Source organism: Convolutriloba macropyga, chromosome 7 (genome assembly GCF_964194025.1).
Source record: "Convolutriloba macropyga chromosome 7, txConMacr16.3, whole genome shotgun sequence".
NCBI classification, from domain to species: Eukaryota; Metazoa; Xenacoelomorpha; order Acoela; family Convolutidae; genus Convolutriloba; species Convolutriloba macropyga.
Genome location: NC_134474.1, coordinates 21,479,565 through 21,503,182, shown reverse-complemented (window position 1 = coordinate 21,503,182; position 23,618 = coordinate 21,479,565). Strand labels below are relative to the sequence as shown.

General features: G+C 35.5%; 1 protein-coding gene across 1 annotated transcript in view; it reads right to left on the bottom strand.

The window, feature by feature from the left end:
• The window catches only part of LOC142342692 (germ cell-less protein-like 1), a 295,739-nt gene that overhangs the window by 35,281 nt on the left and 236,840 nt on the right, over window positions 1–23,618 (bottom strand). The window contains exons 4-7 of the mRNA XM_075394185.1: window positions 21,461–21,611; window positions 18,184–18,319; window positions 14,120–14,376; window positions 13,560–13,740 (exon numbers count right to left, since the gene is read on the bottom strand). Of these exons, the coding sequence (XP_075250300.1) occupies window positions 13,560–13,740; window positions 14,120–14,376; window positions 18,184–18,319; window positions 21,461–21,611 (725 nt within the window). The remainder of the gene's footprint in view (window positions 1–13,559; window positions 13,741–14,119; window positions 14,377–18,183; window positions 18,320–21,460; window positions 21,612–23,618) is intronic.

Sequence of the window (23,618 nt, the reverse complement as noted above, 5' to 3'; positions counted from 1 at the left end):
TTCAAACAAATTAGAAGTGTAAGTTTCTATTTTTCTCACTAAATTTTTCAACAGCAGTTTAAATATAGAAAAATACCAAGCGAAACGTCTAAATATATTCGCTTTTCCTTTTCATCTCTAAAAAAAACTGGCTCATTTTTTTTCGGAATTTTTAAAATCAAGTGTACACTTATTGTTTCCAAGATTAATTGTGTTAGTGAATTTCAATCAGGTCTTGTGAGCTCACAAAATTCAAAAACCACAAAAGCTTATACAAGGTCAAGATCATTGATTTCATAGATAGTATTTCTTAGGAATCTTAAGTGAATAAGTTAAGTGATTAAATTCCTTGTATGGCAAAAGTTACAATTTATGATCCGTGGACGAGTCTTTTTAGAAGGTTTTTTCAAAGTGTTAATCAGTAATCAAATATTAATATACCTTTTTCTGTTTTAGATGAAGACTTTCAACTGTGACGAGTGCTCGAAGAAGTACAGCAGGAAAGAGAAACTATTGCAGCATATGGAGAAGGAGCATAACACAAAATATGAAAAAACAGCAAGCTATGAATGTGGACAATGTAATAAGAAGTTCACTCAGAGCAGGAACTTGATTCAGCATTTGAAAACAGTTCATGGAAGTCAGACGTACACAAAGTGCAAGCATTGTACACAAATTTATGGCGACACTTCATCGTGCGCTAGACATGAGGAAGACGCTCATGGTACTCACAGAGAGGTTTCCGAGAAGACTGAATGCAATTTGGAGCTACAAGAGAAACAAGCTATTGGAAAGTTTTTTCAGAGATTCAGGATACAAGCGGACAACCAAATTGATGTGTTCACTTTTGTCACGGAGCATCTCGAAGACCTTAAATTATTTATGAGAAAAAAAATAGCAGAGCTTGGACCTTTGAAAATTCAGCTCTCTGTTTTTGTACAGATGTTGAAACCAACAGATGATACCAGAGTCGGCTGTCATGCAAATACAAAGTCAAAAGTTCTAACAACAGAACTATCAGATGATCAAATTTTTGAAATGGTTGATCAAATGAACAGTTCAATCCAAATTTTTTCGACGGGTGGAAGTGGATTCGTTGTTCAGAAGATTGATCACTTGGATATCAACGTTAACAAATTCAAGCCTATCAGAGGAAGCAGTTACATTGCTACACCAGCTGCCCTAGTGGGAAACAATTTTCTCCTAAATATTCGAAACACTAACAAATGTTTTGCATACTCAGTGCTTGCAGCAATCTTTCCAGAGAAGGAGCATAAACAGCGGCAAAACAAATACACGCCAAGTTTGCACAAACTGAACTTTGATAATATCGAGTTACCGATGTCTTTGACGGATGTTCCAAAGTTTGAGAAACAAAACAATATTGGAATTAATGTTTTTGGTTTCGAAAATAACAAAATTTTGCCGCTTTACTTGTCTGGAAAGGGTACACATAAAGTTATTCCTTTGTTGCTGCTGACTGATGGACTTACTAGTCATTACTGCTTGATAACCAACTTTCACGCTTTCATGGCTCGGCAGTTTGGAAAAAGGAATCATAACCGGTATAAGTACTGCGAACTTTGCCTTCAAGGATTTTGGAATTCAACGGCACTGGAAAAACATTTGGATTTATGTGGGGAGCATAAAGCTGTTCATATTACTATGCCAACGGAAGACTCAAAAATTGAATTTACAAACTGGCATAAAACGTTTTCAGTTCCCTTAGTGATTTATGCCGACACAGAGGCTGTCAGCCTTAAGCACGACACCTGCCGCCAGAATCCTGAGAACAGCTACACCTTGAACAAAGAAACTCAGAATCCTTGCGCAATAGGTTTTTGTGCTGTTGATAAAGCTGGTGGAAGTGATTATTACAGTTTTGAAGGTGAAAAATGCATCGACGAGTTTTTTCAGTGGCTCAGAGAGAACGCTAAATCTATTTCTGAGAGAAAACAGAAGCATAGACGTCTCATAATATCTGATGAAGAACGAATGAGGATGATTGATCAGTGAACAAGATGTGTTATTTGTCAGAGGAGTTTAAACGACGAAAAAGTAATCCATCATGATCACTTTACTGGTGAAATATACGGAGTTGCACACAACAGCTGCAATCTGAAGCTTCGTACGCAGACTTTTACGCCTATTTTTTTCCACAACCTTAGTAAATATGACGCACATCATCTATTGAAATACATTGAAATCCAATCGGAAGAAAAATTGACAGTCATTCCTTGCAACAGTGAGACATACATCTCATTCTCGTTCTTTGTTCCTGTTGGTAAAAGCAAAGATGACAAGCTACTATATGAAGAATTTCGTTTCCTTGACAGCTATCGTTTTTTATCCGGGAGTCTTGACACTCTGGTTACAACACTCGAAACAAAGGACTTGTCAATTATCTAAACATTTCCAAAAATATTGCGACCTTTTGCAAAAGAAAGGAGTTTTCCCATATTCGTTTCTCGATAGCTTTGAGAAACTCTCTGAAAAATCGTTGCCTCAATATGGTGATCAGTGGATAAATTCATTGTCTGGTCAAATTGATGTTTCTGAGGAGGATGTTCAGCATGCTAACAAAGTTTGGAATATGTTTGGCTGCAAAAGCTTTGGTGACTATCTCATGTTGTATCTCAAAACTGATGTCATTCTTCTGGCTGACGTGTTTGAAAAATGCCGAAGACTCTTTGATCAGGTATATGGATTAGACCCCTGTCATTACTATAGTGCACCTAATATTTCATGGGATGCAATGCTGAAAACAACTAAAGTGAAGTTGGACTTGCTCTCTGATATAGATATGCTGTTGTTTTGTGAGAGATCCATCCGTGGAGGATTGAATGGAATTGGCGAGAAACGGTATATGAAAGCCAACAACAAATACTTGAATGACTTTGATGAAGGAAAACCAAGCACGTATGGACTTTTTCTGGATGTCGTTAACTTATATGGTGGAACAATGATGAAAAAACTGCCAACCGGAGGATTTGAATGGTCAGACATCAGTTTGGAAAAGATCATGCAAACATCTGACTAAAGTGATGTTGGGTACTTTGTAATGGTTGATTTGAATTATCCTAGCAACTTACATGACTGTCACAATGATTTCCCTCTGGCTGCTGAGAAGTTAAAAATCGATGCTGAGATGCTTCCTCAGTATCAGGTAGAATTGGGAAACAAGACCAGTCATATCCCAAAGCTTCTGGAAACGCTTCAGTCAAAGCAGAATTATGTATGTCATTATTCAGTTCTAAAGTTTTATTGTCAACAGGGGCTCCAAGTAACTAGACTACATAAGACTCTGAAGTTCAACCAGAGTGACTTCATGAAGTGCTATATTGAGCAGAATACAAAGTTGCGACAGCAACCCGGTATTAGCACTTTCGAAAAAAACTTTTTCAAATTGTTGAACAATTCATGCTTCGGAAAGACGATGGAAAATTTGAGATGTCGATACAAGATGGTATTTGTTGAAAATGAGGAGAAAGCAAAATTTTACTGCAACAAGTACAATTTTGAGAAGTTCACTATATTTCGAGAGAACCTTGTTGGGATCACTCTTAGCCAGAAAGAGATCAGGTGGAATAAACCAACTTATCTGGGTGCTGCTATTTTGGATCTGTCAAAACTACACCTGTACAGGTTTCATTATGAAGAAATGGGGCCTTTGTTTGACAAAAAAGCTCGAGTGATGTATCGTGACACTGATTCTCTCTTTTATGAAATTGAGACGGATGACATTTACGAAGATCTCAAACAGCTGAAACACGTACTTGATTTGAGTGATTACCCCAAGGATCATCACTTACATAGTGAATTGAACAAAAAAAGTGCCACTTAAATTATCAGATGAGCTGAATGGTGACATTGTGATGGAAGCAGTTTTTCTGAAACCAAAAGCTTACTCTGTAAAAACTTTGCAGAAAGTCAAACAAAGTGCCAAGGGTGTGAGCAAACATGTGAAAAAGACACTTCATCATGATAAGTTCAAAGAAGTGCTCAAATCAAAATCACCATTGAGAAAACTAGTAACATCTATAACTAGTGACAAACACACAGTCAACATAACAGAGTCTAACAAAATTGCTTTGAGTGCATTTGACGATAAACGTTATTATCTGAGTGACGGTATAAGCTCATACGCGTATGGACACTACAAAATTGGTCACAAGCGGAAACAGCCCTCGGAAAAACCTCAAAAGTCCTATATTGAGATCAGTGAATGTGAAACCGCCAGAGATTTAACTGAACAACTTGATACTGAGATTGAAGAAACCTTTTCACCACCTGATCCTGGGTTCTGGAAAACTTCTCAAATTGAATCCGATGAGGAAGAAATATTTGATTTCGATGCAGCTCCAAAAGAAAAGCCGTTCTCAAGATGTCCATATATCGATTTCGAAGCAGAGGAAGAGCCGCCTGCAAAGAAGCAACGCATGTCCAGCAAGCGTTAAACATTGACGATGCTGCCCAACTCCACCCCGGTTGGGAGTCTCAAGAAGTTTTGACGAGGAGATACAATAACCTGCGACTGCTCCGCGCAGGAGCTTCTTGTGACAATAACAGCTTTTATAGGGGATAGCTGCCCAACTCCACCCCGGTTGGGAGTCTCAAGAAGTATTGACGAGGAGATACAATAACCTGCGACTGCTCCGCGCAGGAGCTTCTTGTGACAATAACAGCTTTTATAGGGGATAGCTGCCCAACTCCACCCCAGTTGGGGTCTCAAGAAGTATTGACGAGGAGACACAAAATCCTGCGAATGCTCAGCGCAGGAGCTTCTTGTGACAATAACAGCTTTTATAGGGGATAGCTGCTTAATTCCACCCCGGTTGGGAGTCTCAAGAAGTATTGATGAGGAGACACAAAAACCTGCGACTGCTCCGCGCAGGAGCTTTTTGTAACAATAACAGCTTTTATAGGGGATAGCTGCCCAATTCCACCCCGGTTGGGAGTCTCAAGAAGTATTGACGAGGAGATACAATAACCTGCGACTGCTCCGCGCAGGAGCTTCTTGTGACAATAACAGCTTTTATAGGGGATAGCTGCCCAACTCCACCCCAGTTGGGAGTCTCAAGAAGTATTGATGAGGAGACACAAAAACCTGCGACTGCTCCGCGCAGGAGCTTTTTGTAACAATAACAGCTTTTATAGGGGATAGCTGCCCAATTCCACCCCGGTTGGGAGTCTCAAGAAGTATTGACGAGGAGACACAAAAACCTGCGAATGCCCCGCGCAGGAGCTTCTTGTGACAATAACAGCTTTTATAGGGGGTTACAAGCTTTTCCACATGTCCATACAACACAAATAGATGTTGAAGAAGATGCTGACGGAGAAGCAGTTTTAAATGGGTACAATTATAAAACTTAAAACAATGACCTAAAACTGAGAATTGTGTCTTAAATTTTTTTTAGATGCTTGTTATAAGTAGTTTATTGTTTGTTCTTAACATTGCTTTATTAATTTAATTTCTTAGTTTGTTTCATTTTTACAACTAAAGCAAAATAATAGTTCCAAGCTATCTGTTAACAGCATAGTTTTTTGTTTCCTCGGACTCAATAAATAACCATCAAGAGACAAGATAATGTTTGAGTAAATAACCCATAAAAAAGGTACCTCTCTATTTCAAAATGAAGTTGAGGTACGTGTTTTACATATTCAGGCAACAATCCTAAACTAAAAGGGAATAATTGCCAAGAACTTTTCATCCCAAGAACTTAATTGCCAAAAATAATAGTTCCAAGCTATCTGTTAACAGCATAGTTTTTTGTTTCCTCGGACTCAATAAATAACCATCAAGAGACAAGATAATGTTTGAGTAAATAACCCATAAAAAAAGGTACCTCTCTATTTCAAAATGAAGTTGAGGTACGTGTTTTACATATTCAGGCAACAATCCTAAACTAAAAGGGAATAATTGCCAAGAACTTTTCATCCGCGCGCATGATCGAACATGTTTGGGGAAAATCAGCCAAAAAGTGGCCTAGGGTGTATAGGTTTGTTACTACTAACATTATTTAAAAACTTTTGGTGTAGTGAAAACCAATCCACTAACTGATTTTCGTGAAAAATAAAAGAAAAATGCCTTGACTCTGGTGTTTAAGTTGGCATCCACAGAAAAAAGAACCCAAACACATTAGTAAAAAAATAATTGAAATACAAAATAGCCATATAAATTATGACCGACCTTAATATAACTAGACTTGAAAAATCAAAGAAAATTACACCTGTACAGGTTTCATTATGAAGAAATGGGGCCTTTGTTTGACAAAAAAGCTCGAGTGATGTATCGTGACACTGATTCTCTCTTTTATGAAATTGAGACGGATGACATTTACGAAGATCTCAAACAGCTGAAACACGTACTTGATTTGAGTGATTACCCCAAGGATCATCACTTACATAGTGAATTGAACAAAAAAAGTGCCACTTAAATTATCAGATGAGCTGAATGGTGACATTGTGATGGAAGCAGTTTTTCTGAAACCAAAAGCTTACTCTGTAAAAACTTTGCAGAAAGTCAAACAAAGTGCCAAGGGTGTGAGCAAACATGTGAAAAAGACACTTCATCATGATAAGTTCAAAGAAGTGCTCAAATCAAAATCACCATTGAGAAAACTAGTAACATCTATAACTAGTGACAAACACACAGTCAACATAACAGAGTCTAACAAAATTGCTTTGAGTGCATTTGACGATAAACGTTATTATCTGAGTGACGGTATAAGCTCATACGCGTATGGACACTACAAAATTGGTCACAAGCGGAAACAGCCCTCGGAAAAACCTCAAAAGTCCTATATTGAGATCAGTGAATGTGAAACCGCCAGAGATTTAACTGAACAACTTGATACTGAGATTGAAGAAACCTTTTCACCACCTGATCCTGGGTTCTGGAAAACTTCTCAAATTGAATCCGATGAGGAAGAAATATTTGATTTCGATGCAGCTCCAAAAGAAAAGCCGTTCTCAAGATGTCCATATATCGATTTCGAAGCAGAGGAAGAGCCGCCTGCAAAGAAGCAACGCATGTCCAGCAAGCGCTAAACATTGACGATGCTGCCCAACTCCACCCCGGTTGGGAGTCTCAAGAAGTTTTGACGAGGAGATACAATAACCTGCGACTGCTCCGCGCAGGAGCTTCTTGTGACAATAACAGCTTTTATGGGGGATAGCTGCCCAACTCCACCCCGGTTGGGAGTCTCAAGAAGTATTGACGAGGAGATACAATAACCTGCGACTGCTCCGCGCAGGAGCTTCTTGTGACAATAACAGCTTTTATAGGGGATAGCTGCCCAACTCCACCCCAGTTGGGGTCTCAAGAAGTATTGACGAGGAGACACAAAATCCTGCGAATGCTCAGCGCAGGAGCTTCTTGTGACAATAACAGCTTTTATAGGGGATAGCTGCTTAATTCCACCCCGGTTGGGAGTCTCAAGAAGTATTGACGAGGAGACACAAAAACCTGCGACTGCTCCGCGCAGGAGCTTCTTGTGACAATAACAGCTTTTATAGGGGATAGCTGCCCAACTCCACCCCAGTTGGGGTCTCAAGAAGAATTGACGAGGAGACACAAAAACCTGCGAATGCCCCGCGCAGGAGCTTCTTGTGACAATAACAGCTTTTATAGGGGGTTACAAGCTTTTCCACATGTCCATACAACACAAATAGATGTTGAAGAAGATGCTGACGGAGAAGCAGTTTTAAATGGGTACAATTATAAAACTTAAAACAATGACCTAAAACTGAGAATTGTGTCTTAAATTTTTTTTAGATGCTTGTTATAAGTAGTTTATTGTTTGTTCTTAACATTGCTTTATTAATTTAATTTCTTAGTTTGTTTCATTTTTACAACTAAAGCAAAATAATAGTTCCAAGCTATCTGTTAACAGCATAGTTTTTTGTTTCCTCGGACTCAATAAATAACCATCAAGAGACAAGATAATGTTTGAGTAAATAACCCATAAAAAAGGTACCTCTCTATTTCAAAATGAAGTTGAGGTACGTGTTTTACATATTCAGGCAACAATCCTAAACTAAAAGGGAATAATTGCCAAGAACTTTTCATCCCAAGAACTTAATTGCCAAAAATAATAGTTCCAAGCTATCTGTTAACAGCATAGTTTTTTGTTTCCTCGGACTCAATAAATAACCATCAAGAGACAAGATAATGTTTGAGTAAATAACCCATAAAAAAAGGTACCTCTCTATTTCAAAATGAAGTTGAGGTACGTGTTTTACATATTCAGGCAACAATCCTAAACTAAAAGGGAATAATTGCCAAGAACTTTTCATCCGCGCGCATGATCGAACATGTTTGGGGAAAATCAGCCAAAAAGTGGCCTAGGGTGTATAGGTTTTTTACTACTAACATTATTTAAAAACTTTTGGTGTAGTGAAAACCAATCCACTAACTGATTTTCGTGAAAAATAAAAGAAAAATGCCTTGACTCTGGTGTTTAAGTTGGCATCCACAGAAAAAAGAACCCAAACACATTAGTAAAAAAATAATTGAAATACAAAATAGCCATATAAATTATGACCGACCTTAATATAACTAGACTTGAAAAATCAAAGAAAATTGAAAAAAGAAAACAAAGAAAAATTGCTTCATTCAGCGCTCAAAAACAACAAAAACAAAGAAAATTTAAAAAAGAAAACAAAGAAAAATAGCTTCATTCAGCGCTCAAAAACAACAAAAACAAAGAAAATTTTAAAAAAAAGAAAAATTGCTTCATTCAGTGCTCAAAAACAGCAAACACCGACATTTCCAGCTTAAATTTAGTCCTTCGAGCAGTTTCAGCACGTAAGGCACTTAAAAGGCTACTAAAGCCAGCTATGGTCTTCTATTGCAATTTAATACTCGCCGAGCTTTACTTGTTTATCCAGTTTCAAAAGTCATGGAAACAGGCGTCAAAACATCTTACAAAAATGTAGCATGACCAGTCCCGACACCGCAAACAAATATTTTATTCACCAAACAAAAAAAAACAAAACCTAGATGGACTATAAGTGAATTGTGAAAAAGCCGCATGTCGAAATGCCGCATGTGAACAAAAATCACCAGCGTGAGCAAAAAAAATGACCCGACGCGAAACCACCTGCTTTTTTGCTTCACTCCCTTTTCGGCGTGACGAAAATCATCACCTCAATTTGACTCCAAAAATAAAAAGTGTGAACAGGTCATACAAAAAAATAGCCAGAAGACTTCGCAACCGACTCGAAGTACACATTCCTTCAGGCCCCAACCAACAACGCAAAGAATAAAATGAGCCTACTAATTAAATCTCCGATTCAATTTGAAATATGAGAGAACATGAGAACGCCCAAAAAAGATATCTGGAAAAATATCTGACAAAATTGCATCCCAAGTTGCGCCACCAAAACCTGAGAAATCCGATGAAAGAGGAAATGATAATTTATAAGTTGCATAAAATTGTTAAGCAGGTAACTCCCAAATAGCTTAAAATGCTACCTCCATGTAGTTATTCTGGACATTTTTTAATTATTCTGTTCGATCAGTGCACTACGCAACTCCAGTCAGAGAAACGCTAAACAAAAAATGGCGAACAACGAAAAGTCGGAAAGAAAATACAAAATTATTTAACTTTTTTTTCAGTAAAAAACCCGATGTATAAAACCTGAACCGTCAAACCTTAGTAGCAATACCTATAAAATAAATCTATGTTAAATAGTTAACAAGAAAAGCTAAACTCAAAAGCTAAATTGAGACGAAATAAGCAAAAAACTTAAAAAAGACAAAACATGCCAAAATTTGATTAAAATTATCCCATTTAACAAACACAAATCAAATCTAAAATCTATTACATCCAAAGACCAACTAATTCACTAAAATTACTATGTCCAACCAAATAAACTCTCCAGATTTTCTACAACAATGGAATAAGCTTACATAAACTACTAAAAAACTATCCAACAGGATAAACTGCCAAAAAAAGCTCAAAATTGCGACTGAAAGTCTAATATCTTTATGAGAGGATCAAAAACGCACTAACACGACTTTAGTTGATTGAAACAAACACCGTTATCCGATAAATTTCGAGTTGAAACTAAAAACCGCTTTTTATCGCACGTGATCAAAAAAATTTCACTCCTGCTTTTCTCGCGCTCTCTCAGAATGATGCTTGAACAAAAAACACTCTAATTTCTCTTTCTGCTTGACTCTTGTTCAGCAGATTGACCTAAACACTTCTTTTAACGACCAGCGTTTGACTTCTTCCAAAACGTCTTCTGAAAATAGAAGTCACCGATTAAGAAAAATAGGTCGCCATTACTCCTCTTCGGGTCGTGAGAAAGACAGCGCCCCGATACAATTCAAATTCTTTGAAACGTAAAAAAAACAGAGTGCCAATACAATCCAAAATTATTGAATTTTTTTCTAAAATGGAAGCGCTATAATTGCCGACTGAGATGAGCGCGGCTATTAATTATCAATAATCAATAAACAGCACTGACGGCAAAATTATTTTTATCCAGAGCGCAGGCATAAGGCAACAAATATGACGAAAAATGGGCGAAAATGGCCAAAAATAGGTCAAAGGCAGTCTAGTCGACATTTATGGCTCTAAAACTTCATTGAAATTTTTTATAGGTTTGAAAGCTAGCCGCACAGATTATTAAAAGTATGTTTGGCTTAATGCATATTTTGTTTGGCTTAATGGGCGACCCAGCAAAATTACACTTCCATCACCGCAGCCCTAGCTAAGTAAAAGTAAATAAACACGAGATCACGGAACTAAACGGATGAAAAATTTGAAACATAGCCGGCATGCCGGAATAGCTGCGAAAGAATAGACCTGCGTGCCACATAATAGAGATAGAAACAGATACAGATCTAAATTGAAAAAAAAATTGACGCCGCTCAAAAAACTAGGTAAAAAACATTCAGCGATAAATTAATACAGCTTGTTAAAATTCATTCCGCAGAAGCCTCTTGTTAGGGACCTTTACTGCACAAATGAGTTCCTTTGACCTTAAACAAATTCAAACTAACCTTAAGTTTTAAAGTGCAAAAGTCATTTCATTGAGTGAGGTAAGTCACGTATGATCAAAATCTAATCACGCAAATAACCTAAAAACTTTTGCTAAAGCGAGTGAGAAATGACGTCACGCGCGCAAATGCCGTTAGTGAGAAGAATTCATTCCAAAAATTTGACTTTCAGTTTTGCGGTGTGAACAAATGTAAAACGAAAAATGAGCGTCAGACGACGAAACAAAAAAATATTGCCGGGAGAATTCCGGAAGCGACTCGAAGCGTTAAAAAGTTTACAAAAAACCAAAATTGCAGCTGAAGTCATTACCTTTTGCATCAAACCAAAAACTCCCCCGGTCTGTTCCAAAAATTGGAGAAATTTAGACCACTGTCACCAAAAGAAACAAAATGCAGCAAAAATATATATTATTGAAAACGTTTGGTAACGTTAGAAAATGTGCAACATAATTAGGATGGTCAAAACACTGATATGCTGAAAAAGCTGACGAGGCTAGCAATTGCCCTCAAATAATTCATCATTCTAATCTCAAAAAGATCGCGAAAGCAAACGGCAGATAATAAAAATAATAACTTTAAGCAAAGAAACTAAGTTAAATTTTTCAAAAAATAATACTCGAACTTAAGAAACAGAAAACTACTACAGTAGATTTCCAATCCTTGCAACTAACACAAAAACTACACAAAAACTTCTTCTTTATCGTATATCTGCTAGACAACATGATTTCAAACTAATTCAAGAATTAAAATAATCCAAGAAAAGCGACAAAATAACATTCGAAGGCAAGAAATCGTTTAAGAGCAATAACAAGGCCAGAAAAAAAACACAATAAAAAGTGATGTGGGAATTTTGGAAAAGGCTTGCTAGCAAATTCTCAGCACTTCCCTATGTTCAATGAAATAACTGCAAACCAATGAAATTAAGAAATTCTAAGAAAAAGCTGATGTCACTCAATTCTTTAATAACTGAAAAAAACAATAAAACCAATATAAATGTAGGTGCCGAAAGAGCTATAATGAAACAAAATAGAATGTGAAGAACATGGACACAACGTACGGAACACCGTAACAAAGACTAATTCTTGATTTTTGAAAGTAAAAAAAATCAAAGTAAAAAAACAAGAAAAACGAAACATTTAATTTTTCAGCATTTGAGCCATCTGAGACAAAAATCCATCCCCCTGAACGGAACAAAAAAGAAAAAGCAGAAACCAAACACACGAAACATTGAAACATTTTGCAAAAAAGTATTGTCAAAAAATATTTAAGACTGCATTTATAAAATTTTTAACTGTTTTTCAAAAATTTAACGCTTAAAAAATGATTGAAGTTTTTATCGAAATTCAATCCCCTCATGTTGCAGAAAAAGACTAATTCTTGTAATTAAAAGAAAAATACAGACAAAAAACTGAAGAAAAATTGAAAAAACAGCAGAAATCTGATTAGCATATGTACAATTTCATAAAAACAAAAATACATCGAGGTAGAAAGAGGCTTGGATTGGAGCAAATGAATTATCAACAGGAAGAAATCAATAGACAAAATGCCAAAAATAAATTAAAACATACCCGGCAGATTGCCGGAAAATAGCCGCCATTGATTCCAATAAGCATGATTGGGATTGAAACAACAGAAGATATTGAATAAAAAAGATTTTTGTACAAAAATATTTTTTAAGTCCAATTTAATTTGATGGCATTTCGTAGTTGAACATACTTCTGTTTCTTAGAGAGAGGCTACAGGGGCTACTGTCAATAACAATAAGCATTAGAGAGAGGTAACTAATATTTATATGAACGACGTTCAAATAGCGGGCATCTAAAATTGGGCTTTATGGGTTTATCCCGTTTCTATTTCTGATTTCAATTTTTTATACCGACTCTGTTCATTTTGAATTGCTTTGCTGAGCAACTGATGTTCAAAATCACTTTCAGCAGAATGAGAGAAGAGAGAAACTAGCCTAGAGAAGTCAAAAAGATTTCACGCAAAATGTTGAAAAGGCGGCAAAATGAGGTAAAGCGAAACATTTTTTTATTCGACGAAGTAAAAAAAAGGAGCGCTATAATAGCCGGCTGAGAAGATGAGGGCGGCTATTAAAAATAAAGAAATAGGTGCCTATTTTGAACTTGAAACGCGTCTTCAGGCTCTGCAAAACACGGTAATATTAAATTCCAAGGTTTACATTTCCAAAAAAGCATCGAATAAAAATTATTTCTACAAAAAATCAAATTTAAAGCAAAAAAATTGGGCCACTTCGACGAAAAAACAGCTAAAAACGGTTATCTATATGTGCCATTCCGTCAAAAACTACTTTTCAAAGTCAAAAAGTCATTCACTAAACGCAGCGCATGGTCAAAAAACTTCTCTTGCTCAGAAAAAAATATTTCACACAGCAATTTTTCTCACTTTCGCTTTCAGGTCAAAACAGCGTCTGAACGAATAGTACTTCCGGTAAAAAAAAACATTAAAACCAATACTCCTCTTCGAGTCGTAAAAAAAACCAAGAGCACCGCAATATAGCTTCGCTCAGCTTACAGCTTCGCAGCTGTAAACAGATCTTTGTTACCTTCAAAAGCGAAGCTCTATCCGCTGAGATATATTGCAGTCTCAGCCCTTTAAACGCTGGTACGAATGGTTGACCCAAATCAGTCTCCAGAAATGACAGTCGCCCGCTACAATGGTTGACAAAGAACGCATCTTTTGCATCTAGTAGCTCTCTACGCTGCCCAGACCAACTCGGGTTCAATCTGAAGAATCGGAACTACGTGGAGCATGATGCAGCAAACCTTTGGCAAACTAAAACCTTACGTTAATTTTGAGGCGCACGAAATGATTAAATCAAGTCGCTTTCCTGCCCTTCGAGCTTCGAAAAATAAAAATTGCCTTATTCATCAACATTCTAGCATAAGATTTCAGGCATTAAATTTATTTGCCACTAGTTTCAATGCAATTTTCTTTAGCTTTTTAAACCTGCTTAGCTGGTCAGTTTGAGAGAAAATATTCTCAGCACAACAGAAATCGTAAATAAACTGATAGCAAATCAGCGCAATCAGTACATACTCTTAGGTCCAAAATAACAGCAACTCAGATGGATTCTGCGGCTAGCAGAGAAACCAGCAGACTCACCTCAAAAAGACCCATTTCTTCAGAAGTGTATAGATATCCATCTCGACCTGGTTGACAAAGAAGTTGCTGGAGTTAATTATTGTCACCATCAAATCAATCGAGATACTCTGCAACAGATCCAGACTCTGTGTGAACATGAGCACCCTCTGCAGCCACCTCGCACACTTACGGGCCAGCCGAGGGTGTCCGTACAACTGAGCGGCGTTGTAATACAGACCAACGGTACACAAGTTGATGTTGTGGTGCATGATTTTAATCTAATACAAAATAGCGTTGGGGATTATCCAATTTTACATTGTCAAGTGTATATTTCACTAATTTTTTGACGTACCGAATTATTGATTGATTGATAGGAACCAGTAGGTGGAGTGAAACCATTAACAACAAATGTAAAAAGTCGAATAAACATAAATTACAGGGATACATGACTTTTGTTTCCGATCCGATTTTTTGACAGTTTTGGCATAACGGATACTAAAATCACGTACATACGAGAATCGAAAGCCGAGGATTTAAATTTTCACAATACCAGAATACATATATAGGAGCAAAGTAGTTAAAAACATAGCCGACAGATCGCCGAAAATAGCCTCGACAGACGCTTGTGGCCTTCCATGAATTGAAACTACTAATGAATTAAGATAGACATATCGACCACGAGTCCTTTAATAGACCACTGGACTTTTTGCGTTAGATTCGGACTGTCAATTTTATGACACATACGGTCTATAAGGAAAAAGCCCAAAAAGAGCTTTCTCAAAATTGATATTCAATTTCAAAAACTCAAGGATAAAACTCAAGAATTAGGGCTTAAAAGTTTAGCACCACTTAGATGCACACTATTGAACTTTAATTAATAGATGTCCATAGAAATTTAAGTTCCATAAGTGAGTTCAAAAATCATTTTTTTTCAGTGAGGTAAGTCACGCAATTAACCTAAAAGCAGAAATGACGTCACGGTAAGACAAAAAATTTGAAAGACGAAGTAAAAAACATAGCAGGAAAAGTCCTGACGTACAATTCAAAGAATTTTCATTGACTAAACAAAAAACTAGACCTCGAACGGACTATGAATGGATTGAGAAAACCATTTAGAAAAAAACCGATCCAAAAAATCGAAAAAAAACAGTAAAAATCAAAGTGAAATTGCCGCATGTGAACAAAAAACCACTAGCGAGAAATCGAATTTTTGTTCAAACACCGTTTTCTCACTCTACTTTAAAATTAGAGCAAAAAAAATCACGCCACAGAGCCACTCGCTTTTTCGCTCGACTTCCTGTTTCCGCGTGACCAAAATCACTACAACAATTTGACTTCAAAAATCATGAAAATGTATGAACAGATCTTAAAAACATAGCCGGAAGAATTCCGGAAGCGACTCGAAGCGTAAAAACTTGACAAAAACCCTAAGTGCAGCTGAAACCATTAACTTTTTTAATAAAGCATAAACTACTAATTACCCCCCCCCCCCCCGGTCTGATAAAAAAAATTGGTGGAATTTAAACCACTGTCACCAAGAGAAACAAAATGCCGCAAAAATATTTATTATTGAAAACATTTGGTAAGGATAAGTGCAAAATAAATAGGATAGTCAAAACACTGATAGTCTCAAAACGCTGACAGGGCTATCATTTGCCCTCAAATAATTCATGATTCTAATCTCAAAAAGATCGCTAAAGCAAACGGCAGATAATAATTATCTGATAAGAAAACTAAATTATTTTTTGAAAAAATACTCAAAGTTAAGAATCAGAAAACCACTATAGTTAGATTTCTCATCACTGCAATTAAGACAAGAACAACATACACCTTTTTCTTCTTGTATATATGCTAGACAACATGATTTCAAACTAATTCAAAAATAAAAATAATCATATAAACGCAACAGAGTAATATTTAAAGGCAAAAAATGTTTAAGAACAATACCAATGTCGGAAAAAATACAATAAAAAGTAATAAGTGGAAATTCTGGAAAAGGCTTTCTAGTAAACTCTTAGTACTGCCTTATGTTGAAAGAAATCAATTTCAACCCAAAGAAATGACGAAAAGCTAGGAAAAAGCCGAAATCATTCAATTTGTTAATAACTGAAAAAATCAATATAACCATTATAAATGTAGGTACCAGGACAAAGCTAGAATGATACAAGCTAAAACGTGAACAATATGGAAACAATAAAAGGAACACCGTAACAAAGTGACAAACACTAATTCTTGATTTTTGAAAGTTCAAATCGAAGTTTAAATTTTTGAAAGTTAAAAAATCAAATTTAAAAAAACAAGAAAAACTAACACCATTTCATTTTTCAGCAGTTGAGATAAAGAAAAGACAGCGATTGATCCGAGACAAAAATCTATCCTCCCGAACAGATCAAAAAAAGAAAAAGCAGAAATCAAACAAACGAAACATTGAAACATTTTGCAAAAAAATGTCAAAAAATTTCTAGGACTGCATTTATAAAAAAATTTAACTGTTTTTCAAAAATTTAACGCTAAAAAATATTGACGTTTTTACTGAAACGAAATTAAAGCCCCTCATGTTGCACAAAAAGAATATTTCTAGTAATTAAAACCAAAATACAGACAAAAAACTGAGAAAAAAAGGAAAAAACTAACAAAATCGGATTAGCATATGTACAATTTTACAAAACAAAATTACATCGAGGTAAAAAAGAGGCATTGAGTATATGAATTATCAACGGGAAGTTGTCATATTGACTGATTTTTGACAAAAAGACGGCTAAAAGATCCAAAAATGACGAAAATAATAGGAAAACAGCCAAAAATTAATTAAAAAATCAAGAAATTTATGCCAATTTTAACTTGAAGCGCGTTTTCAGCCTCTGCAAAACACTGTGCTATTGATCCGAGACAAAAATCTATCCTCCCGAACAGATCAAAAAAAGAAAAAGCAGAAATCAAACAAACGAAACATTGAAACATTTTACAAAAAAAGGTCAAAAAATTTTTAGGACTGCATTTATAAAAAAAATTAACTGTTTTTCAAAAATTTAACGCTAAAAAATATTGACGTTTTTACTGAAACGAAATTAAAGCCCCTCATGTTGCACAAAAAGAATATTTCTAGTAATTAAAACCAAAATACAGACAAAAAACTGAGAAAAACAGGAAAAAAACTAACAAAATCGGATTAGCATATGTAAAATTTTACAAAACAAAATTACATCGAGGTAAAAAGAGGCATTGAGTATATGAATTGTCAACGGGAAGTTGTCATATTGACTGATTTTTGACAAAAAGACGGCTAAAAGATCCAAAAATGACAAAAATAATAGGAAAAAAGCCAAAAATTAATTAAAAAATCAAGAAATTTATGCCAATTTTGAACTTGAAACGCGTTTTCAGCCTCTGCAAAACACTGTGCTATTAATTTGCATTTCAATATAGCATCGAATAAAAATCATTTCTACAAAAAAACCAAATTACAAGCAAAAAAAATGGGCCACTTAGATGAAAAAACGGCTAAAAACGGTTATCTATATGTGCCATTCAGTCAAAAACTACTTTTCAAAGTCAAAAAGTCATTCACTAAACGCAGCGCACGATCAAAAAACTTCTCTCGCTCAGAAAAAATTAGTTCACACTGCAATTTTTCTCACTTTCGCTTTTAGGTCAAAACAGCGTCTGAACGAATAGTACTTCCGGTAAAAAAAAAAAACCTTAAGAAAACCAATACTCCTCTTCGAGTCGTAAAAAAAGACAGCGCCCCGATACAACTCAAATTCTTTGAATTGTAAAAATTAGGAGCGCAGTAATAGCCACCTGGAATTGCTGACGCGGCTATTAATCACCTACAATGTTTAACCAACGAAAGAAACCAACTTGAAAGCGGACCACCTCATCTAAAATTCCCGTTTTTTTCTACAGTAAACTGCAGGACTGTTAATGACCATCAGTAGCAAATTATAAGCCGTTATTAAGCACTTTACTATTTGAAGCACAAGTATCGGGGGCGTAAAAATTTATATGCCTACAAATCATGTGTCAGCGAGGACGGAGAGAGGGCAAAATAGATCCAACATGGATTGTAAATAGGTTCAACTCACACACAAGTCGACCATGCCATCTAACTGGAAGAGCGAGGCAGCAGAGAGAACTGCGACCACTTCACCTGTTGGGATATTGACCTCTCCACAGTATAAGGAGCCGAAGGCAATGTTCAATGCAGACTCAGTCACAAAACTGAAACACAGAAACGAAAGTTTGCAAAGGACAGTATTGAGCATTATTCAAATTTCGACTTCTGACTTATCTATCTTTTTTCCAAGTCATGTTGTTTCCCCCTCAATGAGTCAGACATTAATGGTTTTCTGAATCTTTTCTGTTTGTGTACGACGCTTAGTGCGTGTACATTCTTTGTACGCCCTTTTGTTTCGACCCCTCTTGGGGGGTGGGGCGGGCTATATACTCAAATGGGTTTTTTGTTCAGTCAATTTTGACCGATCGATATATTCATCGTAGAGAGTTGTGAGTGGTATCATTGAAAAGCCCGTCCAGCGTAGATTATGGAATGAAAAAGAATATTCACAATTATTTTTATTCACATTTTCCTGAATTTTCCCCCAAAATTTCTTCAATTTTGCTTACAAATGTAAAAATTGTGAACAATAACACTGTTGATTTTATTTTCAAAGACAAAAAGCATGGTTCATTATTTTTTAATTTTTCAGGCTAAATATCTCAGAATTGAGCCTTTTTCATCAAAAAATGCACGAAATAAGCTTCTTTGGTCCACTTTGATTAAATTTGCCGAAAGTACACACCCAAACCACTAACACAATCTTTGTGAACTCCAAAGGTGGCTAGTCCTACTTGCACTTCCATTGAGAGTGCTCCCGAATTAATGTTTTGCCGTTTTTTTCCAAACTTTTCTCGATGATTTATTTTCGATAAAAGTCAGCGTTTATTTTCGATTTTTTTTAACTAACACATTATCTATATCTATAACTTTTGAAATACTTAGGCGGTTTTAATGGACGAACAGCAAAAGCAGGGCTGGTTTTAGTTCAATCGTGGACTGTAAAATCCAAAAATAATTCGAATTCTAATCAGTCGGTCTTTTTTAGAAAAAATTTCGATCTTTTTATGTTAATTAAAGAATAGAACAAATCAAATCAAAATTCACTGTTGATAGGTCCGATTGGTTTTTTAGCAGTTCTAAATTTATGTATCTAGATTCTTTACTCGATTATGGTCGTTTTGATTTTTAATAAACATTGGCTTATTGAAATTTGCCATGATTTTTTTCTTAATTTGGTCAATTTGTAGCATAGTGTCACCAAAGAAAGAATGCTTCCTTCTATTCTTGCTACTGAATTAAAATTTAATCTTTGCAGGCGGTTTTACGCGTTAAGTTATGGTTTTCTGGTACGGATACTACAAACTACAAGATTTCTTGGCCCATTTTTACGTTTTCTTCTCGTTTTTTCACATAATCACATTATTGAGAGTTCACATATTACAATAGTGGCGTTCAAAAAAAGACACAATCGAACATATAAAAGTCTTTAAAGGCATATTATGTTTTCAACGGCTTCGACGCTCCTTTCAGTCGTTAACTGTCAATAATGTGATTTTTACTTTGTCTTTTTAGTCGTATGAAATTTCATGAATTATGACAGATCTAACTGTCTTTTCATGGACGGAAAATGAGCCTATAATCTGATTTGAGTAGATAGCTGATGGCTTTCACGACTTTGAAAACAATTGCTTTAAAAAACACTTAAACTTTGCATCTTTGTTCGTTTTTGTCTATTTGTTACCTAGTCTCGTTAATTACAGGTCACATATGAGACCATTGTTGTCGAAGGAAGGTGCAAGTGTACAAAATCTAATGTTTATAAAGAATTCGTTATGAACTTACTGGCTTCACGACGGGTTTTTCTCAAATGAAGTAAACTAATTTTTGATTTTTGTCTAAATTTGACGTTCTTTTTGTAGACGTAAGACATTCCAAATAACTACAGATCTTTAGAACTACCGTCGAACAAATAAACGAAACTATTTAATTCATTTCGTAGCTAATGGCTTTCATGAATTTGAAAATAATTGTTTTCAAAAATACAAAAGCATTACTCAATATTGCCCTTCTTTCTCCTTTTGTCTATTTGGTACCTATTCTAAATAATGAGAAGGACATCAAAGATTGGGATGTAATTAATGTTTGTTGTCATTGTTGTTTGATTTCGTTGTTCGTCTTGACTTGCTTTAATAATTCACATTTTTTTTTGAAAAACACTAGAATTTTTGGGGATTTTCTATCTGTTCCTTATTTGGTAGACATCTATGCCAAAATGTGGATGAGCGGGGTCGGAACTTTATGTGGTAACGCACATTGCCGATCCTCCTTGTTTGTATAGGAAGTTATCCTGCAATGACAAGAGCGCGGTAACTCGGGGGGGGGGGGGGGTAACATACTTGACAATAACATACTGAGGTACAGATAAAGCTTTTGAAATCATTCGAACTAGGGCCTCTGCGATCATTTTGACCGTCAAAATATTCAATCACTCTCTCAAGTGGTATTTTCAGTCCATGATTACAGAGATAAAACTGCTTACTCACTTAGAATTTTCAAGCTTGTATTAAATTGGGCCTTTGTTTCGATTACTGATGCTGTACACCTATGTACAGCATCAGTAATGTATATCAATTTATTGTTTTAGAGATTCTGATTTCAGGTTTTTTTGCATTTTTCTGTTGGTTTTAGTCCAGTCACTGTTCGGCTTTGAGCTAAAAAGAACTTGGGTATGCAATTTTTTATTCTTAGCATAAAGTAACGCGCTCTTCTCTTTTTGTTTGAATAAGTTCCCGATAATTATCTGTCCAATTAACCTTGACTCCGTTGTAGAGGGCATTGACCATTTTTTCATGAATCTGATAAAAATCATATTAAATCCAATTTGTGCTCATTACATCATAAATAAACAAAGAAAGACGTAGAGAATGACTGTTTATATAAAAATGATGGCGTAATCAGTTTCTGGTTCAATCGTATTATAGTCGAATCTTTACAGTCGAATCTTTATAGTGAACAGAAATATTCACTTCCAATGAAAACTGGCAGATGCGTGACAAATCCTCGTTTGATCTTCTAATCACTAAATAATCATTGATTTTTCCGGTAATCACATTGAATTGCAGATTGATCGAATAGTACTAAAGCGAGCGATAGTTCACGTTGCATACCTATCACGTTTCATATCGTGTCTATCTCTCTTTCCTGTATTACATCAGTTTTTAAATTGTGATCTATTTCTTATGCGTGAGAAAAGCATAATAGAATTTGACCACAGAATTGCAAAATATAGTCACAATGATAACCTGTCGGGTATATCAATACTGATTGAGTTCTGTTCTGACTCAAGCCACCTTCCTCCGAACATACACTCAAAGTAGTTGGACTGGGAGAGATATAACTTGTGGAGCTTCCACTCGCGTCCCAGACATTTAATTGTGACGTCACTGCCTTCACCTAAAATCTGATTGAATAAACAATTCGAAAATTATCTGCGTGCAAACACTTGAAGATTGGGCATTGAAACAAATGCTGCAGTACACCTTCACAGATGCAAAAAAAATTAATGAAACCAGAGATTTGAAGAACAAGGAGGCTCGGTACTGTGCGTTCGCATATAATGTTCCGACCACGCTCAACCAGGTTTTTGACTTAATTGTCCACCAAATGAGGAAGAGATAGATAATCTTCAAAAATCGCCTGTTCGATAATAATTAGTAAATCCATTTAAAAAATCATTTTAAGCTCTGACAACTATACAACTGAAAAATTAACTCATTGCAGGGCAAACGATACTTGCAACTAAGCAGAGTAAGAGACAAGACAAACAACGAAACATCAAAATCAAACAAAAGCAAGCAGTTACGACCAAAACCCATTGTCTAATTTTTTTCTTAAAAAAACTTAACGAAAAAGTCAAAACAGCATCAGATAAAAAGTACGCTAAACCAAATGACTTCTATTTCACCAGGAAAGATATAGGACCTGTCTGCATTGAGAAAAATGAACATGTAGACAGTAAACAAAAAGGGGCAAAAACAAAATGCGTTTATACTTTTTGAAAACAATTAAATTCAGTTATGAAAGCAACTAGCCATCAAATGAACACATTCACTGGCTTTAATTATACCATCATAAAAACCTTTGAGACCTGTCATTATTATGAATGTCCTACTCCTACAAGAACCAATACAAACAAAAAAATCTAAAGGTCAATTTAGTTCTGCGAGGAAACGTTGTCGAAGCCTATAAGATCAAAATCTATTCGCTAAAGATATCGAATAAACTCAATTGCGCCTCATTTCAGCCCTCTGAATAATATATGCAACGCGTCATTAATGTGGCATTAACGTGATGATTGGACAATACCGCAAAAGAGAATCTCAAATATTGGAAAATGTCAAAATTAATATGAAAAAATTATGAAAACTCGTAGTATAACGTTAAAACCATTATTTAAACTTTAAAAATCTAAGAAAACTACATTATATTTCGACCTAAAAAGAATGCGACCTCTCCTAAATGAGACTACGCGTAAGTCATAGCAACCGTAAGCTTTCAACTTAAGTTCAAATTGTCATTGCTGAGGAAGCCAATTTTGCATTTCATTAGTGAGACTAAGTCAAGACTACGCATTAACACTGAGTAAAGGCAGAACTCAGAAATTTACGAACAAATTTATGGAAATGGTGTTCAGCCAAAAGGTTTTATGGGTTACCCGTCAATTATTGAGGTTGAACTTGAAATCATTCTGGTCTGTAACTAACAAAAAAGCAAACGTATTTCAAGAAGATATATACAGGGCCCCATTACAATTCCATTAATTTTTGAACTATAAAAATTCACAACCAGACCAACTGGTCCAACTCTTGCTGTTTCTCCATTACAACCAAAAATATCCTATATGTTACCGAAATTAATTTGACCAAAAAAAATCATTATCGAAAATAAATGAAGAATTTGGGATATTTGTTATATTACCAAAAAAAATTACGTATGAACTGAAAGCAAAATATAGTCTCCTTAATAGCTTCTTTGCTACCGAATTAGACATTTGATTAATCGGACTCAGTCAAAAGACTACAAAAAGAGCATCAAAACTCGAAAACTAAGTAAAAATTTATGAAAACAATTTGTCGGAGCCATAAAAGACATGAGCTTCTTTCATGAAACACAATATTGTTTCATTAGAAGTTATATGAACATAAATGAACCTCTTATTAATTGAACCTTTAAATGAAAAATTGGAGCCTTGAAAATGACTTTCATTAAATTGGGATGAAAAATGCAAAAAATATTTTAAAAAAATGACAGACCCAAAATACAATCAGAATCCTTTTTCATCGCAAAAATCAAAGAGGAGGCCAAAACTCGCCTTGCTATTGCTCCGTGTCTGTAAAAACACTCATTTTTAAAATAAATTGCTGAATAGCTTTTTGGTAACACTTACTTCCAGAAAATTTT